The sequence below is a fragment of the Delphinapterus leucas genome, chromosome 4, assembly GCF_059928025.1.
Source record: "Delphinapterus leucas isolate spDelLeu-1000000601 "Yukka" chromosome 4, BTC_Dleu_Yukka2, whole genome shotgun sequence".
Classification (NCBI taxonomy): Eukaryota; Metazoa; Chordata; class Mammalia; order Artiodactyla; family Monodontidae; genus Delphinapterus; species Delphinapterus leucas.
Window position 1 is genome coordinate 52,813,192 of NC_143132.1, and position 17,954 is coordinate 52,831,145.

The window sequence follows — 17,954 nt, forward strand, 5'->3', positions numbered from 1 at the left end:
AATATTCTGTTGAGAATTTTTGCATCTTTATTCATCAAAGTTATTGACCTGTAATTTTCTTTTGTTCTTTTGGTGGTATGTTTGTCTGGTTTTGGTATCAATGTAATGGAGTCTTCATAGAATGACTTTGGGATGTTCCCTCCTCTTCAGTCTTTTAGAAGAATGAGAAGGATCAGTATAAGTTCTTCGTTGCATGTTTGGTAGAATTCTCCAATGAAGGCATCTGGTCCTGGACTTTTGTTTGCAGCAAGTGTATATATATATATATATTTAAATTACAGATTCTATTTCACCTCTAGTGATCAGTCTGTTCAAATTATCTCTTTCTTCCTGATTCAGTTTTGGTAGGCTCTATATTTCTAGAAATTTGTCCATTTCTTCTAGGTTGTCCAATTCTTTGGTGTATAACTGTTCATAGTATTCTCATCTAGTTTTTTGTACTTCTGTGGTATCTCTTGTTATTTCTCCTCTGTTACTTCTTATTTTGTTTTTTGGGACTTCTCTCTTTTCTTTTTGGTGAGTCTGGCCAGATCTTTATCGATTTTGTTTACCCTTTCAAAGAATCATCTCTCGGCTTTAATGATTTTTTTCTATTGTTTTATTAATCTCTATTTATTTCTTCTCTGATCTTTATTATTTCCTTCCTTTCACTGACTTAGGTTTTTTGCTTTTGTTTCTTCTTTTCTAATTCTCTTAGGTGGTAGGTTACATTGTTTATTTGAGATTTTTCATGTTTTATGAGGAAGGCCTGTATTGCTATGAACTTCCCTCTAAGGACTGCTTGTGCTGTGTCCGATTGATTTTGTATGGTTGTGTTTTTCAAGGTTTTTTTAAATTTCCTTTTCCATTTCTCCAGGGACTCATTGTTTTTTCAGTAGCTTGTTGTTTAGTCTCTATGTGTTTTTGTCTTTTCCAGTATTATTCTTATAACTGATTTCTAGTTTCATACCATTGTGGTCTGAAAAGATGCTTGGTATGATTTCAGTCTTCTTAAATTTATTGATAATTATTTTGTGGCCTAGCATGTGATCTGTTATGAAGACTGTTCCATGTGTACTTGAAAAGAATGTGTATTCTACAGTTTTGGGGTGGAATGTTCCATATATATACATATACATACATATATACATACATATATATATACACACACATACATATATGTATACATATATATACATACATATATACATACATATATGTATACACACATACATATATATATATTTTATTTGCTCTAGTGTATCATTTAAGGTCAGTATTTCCTTATATACTGTGTGGATGATCTTTCCATTGTTATATGTGGAGTGTTAAAATTCCCTACTATTACTGTATTACTGTCAATTTCTCCCTTTATGTCTGTTAACATTTGTTTATATACTTAGGTGCTCCTGTGTTGGGTGCATAAATATTTCTGAATGTTATATCCTCTTCTTGGATTGACCCCTTTATCATTATGTAATGCTCTTCCTTGTATTTTCTTATAGTCTTTGTTTTGAAGTCTGTTGTCTAATATAATATTGCTACCTCAGCATTCTTTTTGTTTTCATTTACATTGAATATCTGTTTCCACCTTTTCACTTTGTGTGTTTTTAAGTGAGTTGTAAAGTGAGTGAAATGAGTCTCTTGTAGGCAGCATATAGACGGGTCTTGTTTCTTTATCCATTCAGCCAACCTGTGTCTTTTGACTGGAGCATTTAGTCCATTGATATCTAAAGTGATTGTCAATAGGTATGTCCTTATTGCTGCTGTGTTCAATGTTTTCTGGTTGCTTTTGTAATTCTGTTCTTTTTTCTTCTTTAATCTCTACTTTTGCGGTTTGATGACTCTCTTTAATGTTATATTTAGGTTCTTTTATCTTTATTTTTTAATGTATCTATGGTAGGTTTTTGCTTTGTGGTTACCATGAGGTTCACGTCTGTCTGTCTGTTTTAAGCTGGTAGTCACTTAAGTCTAACATATTCTAAAAGCACTAGGATTTTTTATTACCACCCCTCCAATATTTTATGTTTTTGACATATTTTGTATCTTTTTTATTTTATATATCCCTTAAATTAACTATTTATTGTAGTGATAGCTGATTTTTTGAATTTGTCTTTTAACCTTCATACTAGCTGTTTAAGTGTTTGATCCACTGCCTTTACTATGTATTTGCCTATATCAGTGATATAGAGATTTTTAAAATATATTTTCTTATTTCTAGCTATATCCTTTTCTCTTTCCCTTAAAGAAGACCCTTTAACATTTCTTGTGAGGCTGGTTTAGTGGTGATGACTCTTAGTTTTTGCTTGTGTGGGAAATTCTGTCTTTCCTTCAGTTCTTAAGTGATAACCTTGCCAAATAGGGAATTCTTGGTTGTAGGTTTTATTTTCTTCTTTTTAGCACTTGAAGTATATCATGGCACTCCTACTGATCTGCACAATTTCTGCTGAAAAATCAGCCTTATGGGGGTTCCCTTGTATGGTTTTCTCTTGCTGCTTTTAAAATTTTCTCTTTTCACTGGATTACTATCTGACACAAAAGATATTCACTGGCAGGGTTCCCTCACGCCTGGTCCAGTGGCATACATCTCAAAGTCTTTTGATGCTTGGCTTATTGTGCCTGAGAGGCAGCCTTCTTGTGTCAAGATGGCTTAAGGTCAGCTGCCTCAACAGGGGTCTGCTTGTCTTGTAAGAATGTGTATCCTTGCCCTCCCAGTGGTGAGGCTGTTTCTCAGGTCATTCATTGCAAGTCCCTCTTGACCGTTTTGTTTTCACTCTGCTCAAATACTCCCAGATGGCACATCAGTCCACGGTGTAAGTAGGCATTCAGTAGAATAAAATGACAGTTTCTTAATCTCTGTAATTGACTTTTTTCTGCAAATAACATTACTTGGATTAGGAGAGGTGGATTCAGTCCATAACATTCTCACCCATTACTCACTTCTCCCAGGTCAGTCATCTTCTATGCAAATATTTTGAAGGCTGTGGATGAGAGTTCTGCTACCAGCTTCTCAATGAGTCCTGCAGAAGTTCGCTGGGTGGGTTTGTAGAATATAGAGGCATTTAGTTAGTACCTGTTGTTTTCAGCATTGGGGCTATAGCCTCATTCTAGGGAAAATCTTCTTTGACCTCTGGTTTAGTATGAAGTGACTAAAGGAACCTACTAGCTATGCCACTTTTCTCTACATCCCAAAGACAAAATTATTTGTTGTGCTTGAACTAGATTTTAAACTTAAAAAAAAAACAAAACAAAAACCTTTCATCTATTAATAAAATAGAGAGCTTCTGAGTATTTGGTCTAGGTGGTGGTCAATGCGGAAGAAAGCAGCTCTGGAGGAGCCCAGACTAACGTTGGTGATCTATCCATCTCACCACCTCTAATCTCTACCTTCATTGTATTGGGCTTTGTGTAGCAAATACAGGAAGAGTGCATGATGATAGTAAATGTTTTACATGAAAAACTCAACTCTGCAATTTGTCAGTAGAATGTGTAGCTCATTACCTTTCAAAGTTTTAAATTTTCTCAGTTTAGCCAGAACAAACTTGTTACACTGTTGTCTACCTTTTGCTATGTGAAATGAAAGGATAAATCTGACATGCTTTTCTTTGCCATCTACTCTGGGGGTCCTGGGAGATGAAATGTGGCTTAAGTTCTTTAGGGTATATGGTAATTAGAGCTGCCATTTATTGAGCATACAATGGTACTAGACATGTTCTAAGTTCTTTATCAGTATTCACTCACTGAGCCTCCTATAAATCCTTTACTGTGGGTTTGGTTGCTATTCTTATTTTACAGACGAGGTAACTGATGCACTAAGAGGTTAGGACACCTGTCTAAGGTCATATAACTTGGAAGGAGCAGATATAGGAATTGATCTTAGGCAGTCTGGCTCCAGAGCCTGCACTCTTAACCACTGTTACATTGCCATGGGAATATGTGAGCAGTAGTCTCTTGAACAGACATGTTTGTCATAACCTCTTTATGAAGAATTAAGTATTCTCTTAGCCTCTCAAGTTACTAAAAAGTAGAATACATTTAAAAAAATTTAAATCTTCAAATTTTAAAACCTCCTAGCTTTTACTTTGTGAATGATTTGTTATGAAATAACTTTTGCTCCCCATCCAAACAGTGAAGAAAAACTAAGGCATCTACTGTAATCACATTAGTGAGTAGGCTTTTATATTTCCTAGTCCATGGGTGAAGAAAGACGAATCAAAGAGATGGCATTCCACACAGCTAGTTGCAGAGCTTTACTAAGCTTTCAGGACTGTTTCCACTGTTGGCTGCTTAAGAGTGCCATTTTCACTTATTCGAAACGTTTTATTGTTTACTATGTGCTAGGCTCTATATTAGGAGCTTGGGACACAGACATATATTAGACTAAAGAAGTTCAGTCTAGTTGGGGCCATCTGTAGAATGAAGTAATTGCAAAAACTTCATGGTAAGCATTAGAATATTGGTGCCGTGTGAGATGTAGATGACATGCTCAACTTTACATGTGGGATAAGATAGGAAATGCTTCACAGAGGAAATGATTGAGCTGGGTTTTGAAGAATGAATAGTCGAGGCTGGAAAAAGGGAAAGGAATATTCAGAAGGACTAGCAAGTACAAAACATGGAGCTCATTTGGGCAGTTGCCAGCTCAGCAGAAGTGAAGAGGGTCTGGAGTGGGAGAGATGAGTAGAAAGAGGAATGCAGAGAAGGAATCCCTACCATAGAAAGTCATCAGGAGTTTTACATTGGTGTAACACTGGATTTGAATTTCAGAAACTTCATTCTGTGTTGCACTAGAGCCATAGAGGTCAATTACAGGCTATTTAAAATTCTAGGGCAGTCAAAATTCAGACCCAAAAGAGGGTGGTGGCAGTAAGGATGAAAAAGAAGCAAAAATAGGTAGTTAAGAATACTGCCCAGATTCCCTTGAAAAAAATCAAACAAAAGAGGGACATGAAAGAAAGCCATGAAAATTAAATTTCCCTTAGTTTACTGCCTGATTATTATTTGATGTGGCAATTCCTGTTAGACACACCCTAATTTCTCTGGGCATTTTCATGGATATTAGCATCTCTGACCTCCAGCAAGTGATTTCTAATCCTGTGGTTCCTAGGATCTGAGAGTGACTGGAATGGTCCTTCACCTTCAGACATCAGTATACCCTCCCTAGTCTCTTCTGTGTTCCGTAGGCCCTACTACTTTGAAAAGCTTTACCTCCAGAGTTCTTTCTTAACAGCAAAAACCTTGCTTCTCTTTCAGGCTGACAAAATGCTAGTCAGCCTTATCATTTGTCTAGCTTACCAGAAGGAATGCATCATACCCTGCTTTACTTTCACAGTCCTAGAAGAGGCATGTGGTAGTTGAAAGGATTAAATGCTTTATTTATTTACTTTCTTTTTTTTGGTCTCCCTCCCTCCCTCCCTCCCTCCCACCCTCCCTATCCCACCCCTCTAGGTGGTCACAAAGCATTAAATGCTTTGATACTAAGTTCCTTGCATATGTTAAGGGCCCAGTATAGTTCTTCAGCACTTACCATAAGCACATAATGCCAGTACAATGTGATAACTTATGTACAGTACTTATTGTATTGGAATTACGTGCTTGTATCTTCCATTTAATTGTGTGTGCTTTGAAGCACTACTATGCATGAGATTTTGCATGTACCAATGATTTTCACAACATTCTGCTATGGTTCCTGATATAAAAGCACTTATTAACATGGTTTATCGCCATTGTTCTCTCCCTAATATGTACTGGCCAGTAACAAATGATTAGAAAAATCAATGTAAAGAATAAATGTTACTGTTGGTTAAGAATGAACAATTATATGGTACGTCATCAGAAGACCGTCAGCCTTTCCCAGATATGATGTTTCTTACTCAGAACCTTAATATAACTTTGACTTTCAGTTCTAAGACATGGGAGTAGCTTATCTATGTGAAATATCTTTAAATGACATGTTTTTGGTATTTAATAAATAAATAATCTGGGATGGGTACTTTGTACCACTTTGGCCAGTTAGCTCTTAAGTCAAATGTCTTTTGCTTAACATGAAGAAAAAAAATACAACATAGAAGTGCTGTGAAAGAAATGTTTGCATTCATTTGAAAATAAAATACCAACTCTGCTTTTGTTAACATTCATTTTATAAAATACCTTAAAAGAACAGATAAAGTACTGGCGTTTACATAATAACCAGAATTGAAAAAGGATGAATAAAATATAAATTAATTGAACACATAACTATTTTGCCATATTAGACAAGTTTAAAAAAGGCATTAAAAAAATAAAATAGTACATTGGGAAGAAAACCCTTCACTCAACTGCTGTCATTTTCTGGAAACTTTTCCTAGAAGCATTAAAATTCCAGGTCAACAGGCAGTTACCTGTATTGTTGAAAACATACTGTAATTTGCTTCCAAATCTGTCAGCATAAGAGAAAAGATTAATTTTTTAACCAGGTTAGATAATTCAGTGCAAATTAAAGCTTCAAGTTGAAGATCTGAGAGGAAAAATAATGTCCAAACTGTAGGAAATGCTTCTGGAACTGAAAGAGAAAAAATTCACATTACGAAAAAATCTTTGCAAGTGTTCTTGTGTGTGAAATATTGAGTTAACCAATGGGCCCTTTGAAGTTGCAGTTAGGGCTCTACTACTCTTTGCAATATAGGCAAGGGAATATGGATGGGGAGGGGCTAAAGGTCATCTTTGTGGAAGGAAGTTCAAGATCACCGTAAGCACTGCTGATTCAATTCTAGAAAATCTGGCCAGGATATTACAGACATCAAGGGGAAAAAGAGATTGTGGAGATTAATTTACTGGACTATCTTTGAGGATAAGTATTTCTACCCCCAGAATATGTTGGGGGACAGGGGAGAGCAGGCTAATGTTGGCCACAATCTGTTTTAATTATATGAATTATATATCATACTGGCTTTAAAAATAATCATATTACCAAGTCTTGAGACATGGGAGGAATGTCAAACTTTTTGGATCACAGTGAAACCAAACCTGGTTCATTTCCAACCATTAATGGCTAGTCACTTTTATAATTTAAAAATGTATTTTGGTTTAATTATTTCCTAAAAAAAAACTTTTGAGTTTGATAAGTCATAGGTAATAGGTAGCAATAGGTTTTTCACGATAATGTTTGATAGAAAGTTTCGCTCTTTCAATTCCATACAAAATTTTGATTCATTCTTTTTAATGATAAAACTAATTGTTGCTATTGAGTACTAGATACAGAGAGATTTTGGTGGAGGCTAGTAAGTTTTCTTTGCAAAATAGATTTTTAAAAATTCAGGCCTAAATTTTCTATATTGTCACCAGTCTTTTTCTAATCCTCACTGGGAATTTTCACATTTTTGAGAATTGTTTGAATGAGAATATACTATACTTCCTAACATTCATATTTTACATCCTTCCCTAATCTATTAAGAATGTTATAACAACATTATCACAATGAAGTGGCAACTTTTGGCTTTTAGACTGTACCTAAGATCAGCAAGTCATAAAAAAAAAGAACCACAGTGCTATTCCAACATGACATCAGAAACTAATAAATGAAAAATCATGATGACATAACATGGGGTTCATAAAGCAATGGAGAATTAGCCAATGCAGCTTTTAAAAGTGTAAAAAACTGCCCTCATATACCTACTTACAGGAAGAACATCTAAAGCAAATAAAAAATTCTTCCAGGGACATGAACCAGCTCAGAATCAGCTGAAGAAATTAAAATATAAGCAAAAACTATCCAAGGCCTGTGACTCCTCAGGTACCTCATGTCAGGAGATCAAACTGTCAAGTAAGGGCACATGTCAGCTCACAAAGGAATGTGTTAGTTCCCTCCCCAGGTCAATGCAATGACGACACAAGTCTTGACTGTTAATTTCCTTTGGCTCTGCCACATGTTTGGTTACATGCTTTCAAATCCTGAAGAAAGGCTCACAATGAGATGCATCTTTTTACATCACACTGTGAAGTTAAAGGAGTGGCAAAAACGTGCACAAACCTGCAATCAGTCCATGTTTAGGAAGCCTTCTGTGGGTTCAAGCATTTAACACCGACCTGGTTTTGTCTAATTTCTTCACTAACTTAATAAGAAAAAAAAAAAAGCAGATTGCCTGAAAATTCTAAAGCGCTGGTGGAACCCTTCCAGGCTTTGTGCAGCAGAGACACTTTCACCATCAAAAGGGCAGATAAAGGATAACAGAATATTACAATGGAATCAGTTTGTGACGGTTTGTGCTTTAAGAACACAGTGCCTGACAGCGTGGAGCACATCATAGATGCCCAATAAATATTTGTAGGTTTATTAAAAGTAATAACACGGTTTCTGAAGAACCAACCTCCATTTTGCAAAAAAGGCAAAACTATATAAATGTCTTATACCTGACTGGATGGAGCAATGTGGAGCAATGAATGAGAGAATCGAAAAATTAAATACGAACTCTAATTTGATGGGAGAGAGAAAATTACTAAGAATTTTGCAAAAGAAAAATAAACAATGCCACAGTAGCATTAGCACTTAACAGTGCGTCAAAGATGTAACGTTTCCACTGCAATATGAACTGGTTCCTAAACTTTGTAGGTACCAGAGTGTAATCACTCAAACAGGAAATGAATTCTATTCCAGTTCGGGAAAGGTATGGTGATAGTTTTATCTGAAAATTATTAATGTATTTCTGGGAGACGGCCCTCTTATTCAGCATGCCTCAAAGTAATGCGGCATGAATATCAGGGGACCTCATTATACAACTTCAATACGGCATTGTCACGTGCAAGCGTATTCTCCCACCTCTGCGGTAGTTGCTTTCTAATATTGTAGGTTTTTGTTTTTAGCGTCGTGACACCCCTGGGATGACAAAGATGAGAGTGTGGACGATCACAAAACTTACACAAAAAGGGAAGCTCTTCTATATTATATGAAAACCCCTTATAAAAGGCATTCATTGACCAAAAAATGCTTTATACATTCAGATTTTACCCATCTCTCAACAGTGATGGTTTCCAAAGAAAAGACTCAGTAGTGAAGGCCACACACTTTTTTTTGCATTAATTTGATACGTTGAAAATCAGAACCTTTAAAGCATCTTGTAAATGGGAGAAATGGAACTGGACCTGGGTTTGGGGGTGGGTGGGTGGGATGGGAGCGATCAAAATGAATATGTGACTTAGCTGTTGACGCAGACAGCAAGGGAGTTGGTAGAAAATGTTACAGCAGACCTGACCACTGTACAGAGGGTCTATCAAGAACACAGTACAGGTATCAAAAAAGTCCCCAAACAAAACTAAAAAACAGACTGCAACTTTGCCAACTTGTAAACAAGGAAAAGCATTTCACAGATTCAAAGTTCAAGGGAAGTAAACGTCTTTAAATTATTTTTGTCAGTTCAACCCTGATTTAAAAGTATGGCTAGCAAAAATAAGGAAGCCGTGGCCATTGGCATCCTGAGCAAGAAGCTGTCTTCTGAGAAGCAGCACTTCCGAGCCTTTCTCTTCTCAAGATGCCACGTGAGGAGGAGACGTTCTCTCTTGAATTCCATCTCACTTTTCTCCTTTCCACACATCTGGAATATTCAGCAATTGCTTTGTGTTCTGGTGTTTACAGTCCTGGCTGCTATAGATTTAGACGTGGGGAGACGGGAGGGGGGAAGGCAAATTCTCGGAGGATGCTACGGGCCACTTCGACATTATTCTGGGCTATCTCTAAGGCTCTCTTAACTTCTTCAAAGGCATAACCCTCTCCCATGAGTTTTGCAATTTTTGCATCGACGTTTTCCAATGCTGCCTCAGGCCCGTGGGGTTTTCTGTGGTGAATTTCTGGTGCAGTCCTGCGGGGTCGTGGTTTAGGAGGTCTGGCTGGTGCTTGTGAACCATCTGCATAGATTTTTAAAGAGATATTTAAATAATGAGATAAAGATATTATACATTAGTATGATCTCATTATTTTATATGAAAAGTTTTTCATTGTTTCTACAAAAACCATTTTCCATTTTTTTATATACTACGGTTGGATAGGTTATATTGTCCCCATTTTGAACTTCAAGAAAACTAAGGTAGGGTGTGTTGGAAATTTAACTGAGAAATTAACACAAATTTTTTCCCAATTCTACATATTGTTCTTTAAACCATATGAAATAAAAGATACAGAAGGAAAAAACCAAAAATAACTGAAAAAGAAAAGCTTTCATTTTGGCAATACAGCTTACCCTTCTCTACTATGGTGGAGGCACTTGCTTGGGAAGTTTCTACTAGAGGAAACTGTTACAAGCTCGTGGATACTCCTGGCAGAACATCCCCACCAGGTCCTACACCCCACCCATGTCAGAGCAAAACTCCTGAGAAATATGCTTTGTGGCATATTTTTCAAGTTAATAATGCTGTAAAGTGATACCTTGCTGATGCTAAGGGGGAAATAATGAAATAGTAGATGCTTTGAGTCTGCTATTAGTCAATAGGTTGGACAGAAGTAAACTCAGTGCTTTGCTGAAATACTTTATCCAGATTCCAATGTAGAACGCTTAGCCTGAGAAAAAGCAAAGCCAGCAAAAACATTAGTGGAGAACTCGGTTCCAGATCAGTCCCCTGATAATAGTTTCTCAAAGTTAAACCCAATGACGCTGGTATCCATGAATGGAAAGTAATCTTATTAGGAGAAAAGAAAGTTAGTTAATAGACCACCATCCCATACACATCACCAGGACATGGGCTAGTAACTTGAGGTGGCACTTTTATCATGGATTTCCATTTATCTGTATCTGGTACTTAATATCAAAAGCCTAGATTTTTAAAAAAGTTTAAAAGTTGTCAAATTTATTCCATGAAACATTTATGGGTTTAAGATACAGTAGATGCCAACAGTTGTTTAATGTTTTTCCTCTTAGACCACTGACAGGTGCCAAATTCAAGGACACAAATAAATGAAGAAGTGAGGCTAGAACCCTCTTGACTCCTGTCCTCATCCTGTCCCTCTGGGTCTCTGCTCCCTTGCCAACTTTCCTGATGGCCTATGGAAATATTATAAGCTGATACTTTCAATAATAATCAAATGTAAATTATAAAGAATTATCTGATACATTATTTCATATTTCTCTCATAAGTATGATATTTTTCTCTGAGAAGGTAACTTGTAAAAAAATATATATCATCCTGTTTGCAATTCTAGTAATATCAATATAACATACACAAAACAAAAGCCTCCAGGATGAAAATATTTAGTTCTACACAAAATTGGATGATAGTCTTATTTCTAATTGTTCCTTTCTTACAGAATGATATCCAGTTTGAAAAAAATATTATAGCTGTAGATAAAGCTTACTCTGGTCATACATAAGAACACACATTAGTTTCTGGTTCTTGCTAAAGTCTATACTGTTTTGTATATCTGTAACTAAATATCGCAAATTATTATGGTCTAGTAAATTGCATTTCTTACTGTTTTGAGATTTCATTTATTTTTCTATTAAGTATTTCCATTATGTCATGCAGAGAGGGATAATAAATTATGCTTTGCTTCTAATTACTTCCAAAAACTATTAGAGATTCTAGTAAGCTTTCCTTTAATCAGTTACCACAGAATTTATACATTGAAATATTGTCTGTTCTGACTTACTTTTAGGTGAGAAAAGTATCTAGAATTAAACACAAGCTTAAATTCCTTGTATTCTACTGGTAATTTTCGACGAATTTTTCTAATATTGTTATTTTGTTTCTGTCTAAATACTGAGAAGGGGACATGAATATCAAGCATCTCTGAAAAGTACAGCTATGAATACTACTAAACTGGGAAAGATGCTGTGGCAGCGAGAGACCCATCTAATAGTATAATTGGAAGTTAAGTCTTAAGATTTAGAACTTCTAGATGTAATAAACATGTGTCTTTGATCTTGGTAGATGGCACCTGTCACCAGGAAAACCCCCTAAGAAATCTATCCACTCTGTGAGGCTGCTATAATTAATACTGGCCAAATGCAATGGAATTTGCAGATGACAAATTTTATTGGAGAAAGCTGTTCTTTTCTTGAAAAAAAATAAGTACTAAACATAATTCAGGAAGGCTAAGTTAGGTTAAACCAAATGTTAGGGAAAACACACACACACACACACACACACACACAAAATGATTAAATCAAAACTTATCTAGCTAGAGGAGTGAAGGTATCTCTGATCTATTTGTAATACCAACTAGAGGAAATGATTCAAACCATCTCTGGAAGGAATCACAATAGATTTTTGAAGATATTTTCAGTAAAAAAAGAAAAAACTTTGAAGCAAAGATTAATTTTTCCAAAAGATAGATTTTTTTTCCTTTTAAACACAAAACTCATATATCCCAACTCATTTAATCCTAGTCCTCATTGCCCTAACTCAAAATCTGTTTCCCCAAAACAGTGCTGACATCTCTTTGGAATCTTACAAATGCCCAGAGTTGAACTGTATCATGTATTAGAGCCCACAAATGGAAGTAACGTGGAAGCTTTGTTGCAACTTTTTGCCACCTGTTATATACATTTCTATTTATTGCTGAATATTTATTCAATTTGGAACGTTTTAATTTTTAGTTTGTTTTAATTGGATAGTGTAGCTCTGCACCAGGTAACTAACTGACAGCTACAACTTTTCAAGATGAGGATGTCGGTGACGAGCACCGAGGTTGGTTAGATGCATCTCAGTTTGGCCACTAAGATTTTGAGTGACTTTGAGTTAAGCAGTTTACTTTCATAACTCTCACTCTCCAAACCTACTAAGTATTATTTGTAATGATAACCACTATACCACAGTGCTACAGAACAGCAGTTACTATGAATTAACAGGAATTCAAATGTGGAAGAGGACAAAAACCTGGAATTTGTAGTGAGTGCCTAGTTCTATATGAAACTTTTAAGCAAGATATTAACAAGAAAGATCTGTTACAACCTGAACTAATAGTAAAAGCCGTTAAAAAAAACCAGGCAATTTTCATGCTGATCATTACAGCAAAGCACTTAAAGCCAATCCCTCTTTCTAGACACCTCTTCTTAAAACTCATGAACAGCCTTCACTGTTTCCACTTCTTCTTTCTCACAATGTCTAAAAGAGGAGATACCAGGTCCTTATTCACTTTGTAATGTGTAGATGATGCAAAGGAGCGATGAAACAGCAGATGAACCTCTCTCAGAGTTCTCCCAAAGCTGCTATGTTGTAGTTTTGGAGTACACTGGAATGACTATGAATTTTGCCAGCACTATGGGGATTTCTGTACCTGAATACATGTCATCCTTAGAAATGTGATTGGAAGGACATGTTTTATTCTGGTGCTGCTGTCCGTGCTCATGGTATTTTTGAACTCCTATGAGCAAGGGCAACAACATCCAAATAAGTGCAAGAAGGTGTGGAGCCATAGGCTATAAACAGTACATCTTCCTGGAGCACTAATTTTACTCAAGGATATGAGAGAGTTAATATTTTTAAATATGAAAATAATGTAGATATACCAAGTAAAATGCAAATTTTCTATAAATTGTTGAAATAATACAGACTTCGAAGCAATTTCCTGCATGTGATTGTCCACTTTTAGTTAAATCCCTAGTCCCCATGTCATTCGGAGTTAGCTCTTTGGTGGGGAGAAAGATTTGAGAAGCAATAGTTTGACAGCATATAAAAATGGACTATCATACAATAATTTAAAATGATGTTAAAAAAAATTTAATGATGTGGTAAGAAACTTATGATACTATGTTGTACTGTGGAGTATGATCTCCACTGTGGGAACATGTGTATGGACAGATCATTAGAAAGAAGGACTCCAAAATGGCAATAATGTTCCTTACTGATGACAGGGTTCTAAGTGACTTTTCTTGTTTTTTTTTTACTTCTACTTTGTTCTCTAATGTGTATGTACCACTTTCATAACTTTAAAAAAAGCCTCAGATCCCATCTGTTGGTTTTACAGGTCTGAGCTGCTCAAGAATCTAAGACAGAGATTGATTTTGCTGGTATAAAAAAGTACAGAAAGTACGTAGTGGCTTCCTAAATTCATGTGAAAAATGATCACAATCCAGGTTTTGAAATCTCTACTACAATTTTAGAATTCTTAGTACCCACTTCTATCACTACTCATTTGGTTTTTATGATTGGCTATCTCCAAACTCAGCAATCACTGTTATATGAATGTGTGAGTTAAAGTTTTTTTTTTTTTTTTGCCATACGCAGGCCTCTCACTATTGTGGCCTCTCCCGTTGCGGAGCACAGGCTCTGGATGCGCAGGCTCAGCGGCCATGGCTCACGGGCCCAGCTGCTCCACGGCATGTGGGATCTTCCTGGACTGGGGCACGAACCCGTGTCCCCTGCGTCGGCAGGCGGACTCTCAACCACTGCACCACCAGGGAAGCCCGTGAGTTAAGTTTTTAAACCTAATTTTTGGCCTGACTACTGGTGGGATTACAACATAAACTTGGCTAACAACAACATAAATGGGTGCACAGCCTACTGATTCAAATCCTATCGATCATTTACTAGCTGTGAGACCTTGGGTAAATTACTAAACTTTGTTGTGTCTCACTTACTTCTATAAATTGACATTAATAATACCTATTTCAGAGGGGTTGTGGGAAATAAAATTATGACTAGATCTGTATTGTATAGTAAATTTACATTTATTTATATATAACATTACATTGTATTATATAAACTACTCAACATTAATATACAATATATAAACAATTATATAAAATGTTCTGTATGTGCAACTCTAAATATAACAATGTTAGGTATTAAATTCTCTGTTGTCTATATTTAAAACTGTATGTAATATTTTTTAAAGTCTGAGACATAATCTCTAGTAATTCAATGATGATACTTGGGATGGACATCAAGACTCTTAGACTACAGATATGTTCAAGTATAACAATATCTGAGAATTAAAAGAAAAAAATATTGGAAGAATCAATATTGTCAAAATGACCATACTACCCAAGGCAATCAATGCAATCCCTATCAAATTACCAATGGCATTTTTCACAGAACTAGAAGAAAAAAAATCTTAAAATTTGTATGGAGACACAAAAGACCCCGAATAGCCAAAGCAATCTTGGGAAAGAAGAACAGAGCTGGAGGAATCAGGCTCCCTGACTTCAGACTATACTACAAAGCTACAGTAATCAAGACAGTATGGTACGGGCACAAAAACAAATGCAGATCAATGGAACAGGATAGAAAGCCCAGAGATAAACCCACACACATATGGTCACCTTATTTTTGACAAAGGAGGCAAGAATATACAATGGAGAAAAGACAGCCTCTTCAATAAGTGGTGCCAGGAAAACTGGACAGTTACATATAAAAGAATGAAATTAGAACACTCCCTAACACCATACACAAAAATAAACTCAAAATGGATTAGAGACCTAAATGTAAGGCTAGACACTATAAAACTCTTACAGTGTTCTGCCTATGTTTTCCTCTATGACATAAATCACAACAAGATCCCTCCTAGAGAAATGGAAATAAAAACAAAAATAAACAAATGGGACCTAATGAAACTTCAAAGCTTTTGCACAGCAAAGGAAACCATAAACAAGATGAAAAGACAACCCACAGAATGGGAGAAAATACTTGCAAACAATGTAACTGACAAGGGATTAATCTACAAAATTTACAAAGAGCTCATGCAGCTCAATATCCAAAAAACAAACAACCCAATCAAAAAATGGGCAGAAGACCTAAACAGACATTTCTCCAAAGAAAACATACAGATGCCAAGAGGCACATGAAAAGATGCTTAACATCACTAATTATTAGAGAAATGCTAATCAAAACTACAATGAGATATCACCTCACACCAGTCAGAATGGCCATCATGAAAAAGTCTACAAACAATAAATGCTGGAGAGAGTGTGGAGAAAAGGGAACCCTCCTACACTGTTGGTGGGAACGTGAATGGTTACAGCCACTATGGAGAACAGTATGGAGGTTCCTTAAAAAGTTAAAAAATAGAGCTACCATATGACCCTGCAATCCCACTCCTGGGCATATATCCAGAGAAAAACATGATCTGAAAACATATATGCACCCCAGTGTTCCTTGCAGCACTGTTAACAATAGCCAGACGTAGAAGCAAACTACATGTCCATCAACAGAAGAATAAGATGTGGTACATATATACAATGGAATATTAGTCATAAAAAAGAATGGAACAATGCCATTTGCAGCAACATGGATGGACCTGGAGATTATCATACTAACTGAAGTCAGACAGAGAAAGACAAATATCATATGATATCACTTATATGTGGAATCTAAAAAAATGATACCAATGAACTTGTTTACAAAACAGAAACAGACTCAGAGAGAAAAAAGTTATGGTTACCAGAGGGGAAGGGTTGGGGGAGAGGGATAGATTGGGAGTTTGGGATTGACATGTACACTCTGCTATATTTAAAATAGATAATCAACAAGGACCTACTGAATAGCACAGGGAACTCTGCTCAATACTCTGTAATAACCTAAATGGGAAAAGAATTTGAAAAAGAATAGATACATGTGTATGTATAACTGAATCACTTCACAGTACACCTGAAACTAACACAACATTGTTAATCAACTATACTCCAATATAAAATAAAAAGTAAAAAAATATTTTTATTAGACCTGTATCTTATAGTAAATTTACATTTAAACTACTCAAAACATTAATATACAATATAGAAACTATTATATAAAATATATTTTACATGTGCAACTATAAATATAATATATGTTATGTATTAAGTTATCTCTGTTATCTGTATTTAAAATACTTAGCATAACATTTGTCCCATAGTAAGTGCTTAACAAATTTTAAAAATGATTACTACATACAATCTGAGACATAATCTCTAAAATTATTTAGTAATTCATTGACTATACTTGGGATGGACATCAAGACGCTTAGACTACAGATTTTTTCAAGTATAACAATATCTGAAAATTAAAAAAAAATATAAATTAACTTATCAAGGCATAAAAGAAATCTCATACACATCATCATTATGACTTTGTTACTCTCCTGTAAGTTGGAACAATTATTTCTGGAACTCACTTATGTAAACTTGAATTGCTTCCACTACAGATATACTATTTAATTTTAGAAGGACATGTTTTAATACACAGTTTTCACTAAATTACAAATAAAATATCTTCACATACACTAAGGTAGGTAATTATGATTGTAAGGGCCAAGGTTATGACAAAACTTTTTTAATACATCCAGAAAATGGTTATAAAAGAACTACATTAAAAAGAACTACATTAGTATTAGATTTGTAGGAAAACTGACCCCATGTTCAGTGGTTTTAAAACTGAAGCTGTATGTAAGGAAAAACATTTTAGGTAGTTGAACTATGGTAAAACTCTGTAATGCGGCAATTTCCTTTGTTGAAACACAAAACAAAATCTTAAAAACACAGTTTATCTTAAAACATCACTTATAACAATACACAATTCCCACTGTTATGTGAAATGAACCCGTGATTTCCAGTTGAGGTCTTAATATAAAATTCATTCAACATCTGGGCACTTTTCCTTTAAGCTAGTAAAGGAAAAGTAGTATTGGAATTAATTCCTTTTATGAGACCTCCTTTATTTTGTAGGTATACTTGGCAATAATATCTGTTACCAGTTACAAACACATTTAATACAAATCATATTCTGAAATTCTAGTGTCATTTTTAAGTATTACCTTGAACGTCCTTTCAAATACTAAGAATATTAAAAAAAATCTCAAGAGCTCAGCTGTACTTCATCAGCATGAGCACAAACACATCATCATTACGACTTTGTATTCTAATATAAGTAAGTTGGATTCCCTGGGTTTTTAAAGAATGGTATTCAAACTGTAGCACATTATATCGTACCACAAGAGAAAAGCAAACTTAAAAATGTCTAAAAACTCATGCATAGCTAGTACAGACATGAACCCTATGTGAAGAAATAAGCAGACTATTGGCAAAAACATTTGG

At 35.3% G+C, this 17,954-nt stretch overlaps 1 protein-coding gene across 2 annotated transcripts in view; it reads right to left on the reverse strand.

Moving 5' to 3' along the window:
• Positions 1 to 6,031: 6,031 nt before the first annotated feature.
• CBLB (Cbl proto-oncogene B) overlaps positions 6,032 to 17,954 on the reverse strand; it is a 214,259-nt gene continuing 202,336 nt past the window's right edge. For both annotated transcript variants that reach the window (XM_022594278.2, XM_089910515.1), the window contains exon 19: positions 6,032 to 9,855. In XM_022594278.2, the coding sequence (XP_022449986.1) occupies positions 9,596 to 9,855 (260 nt within the window). In that variant the 3' untranslated portion in view covers positions 6,032 to 9,595. The remainder of the gene's footprint in view (positions 9,856 to 17,954) is intronic.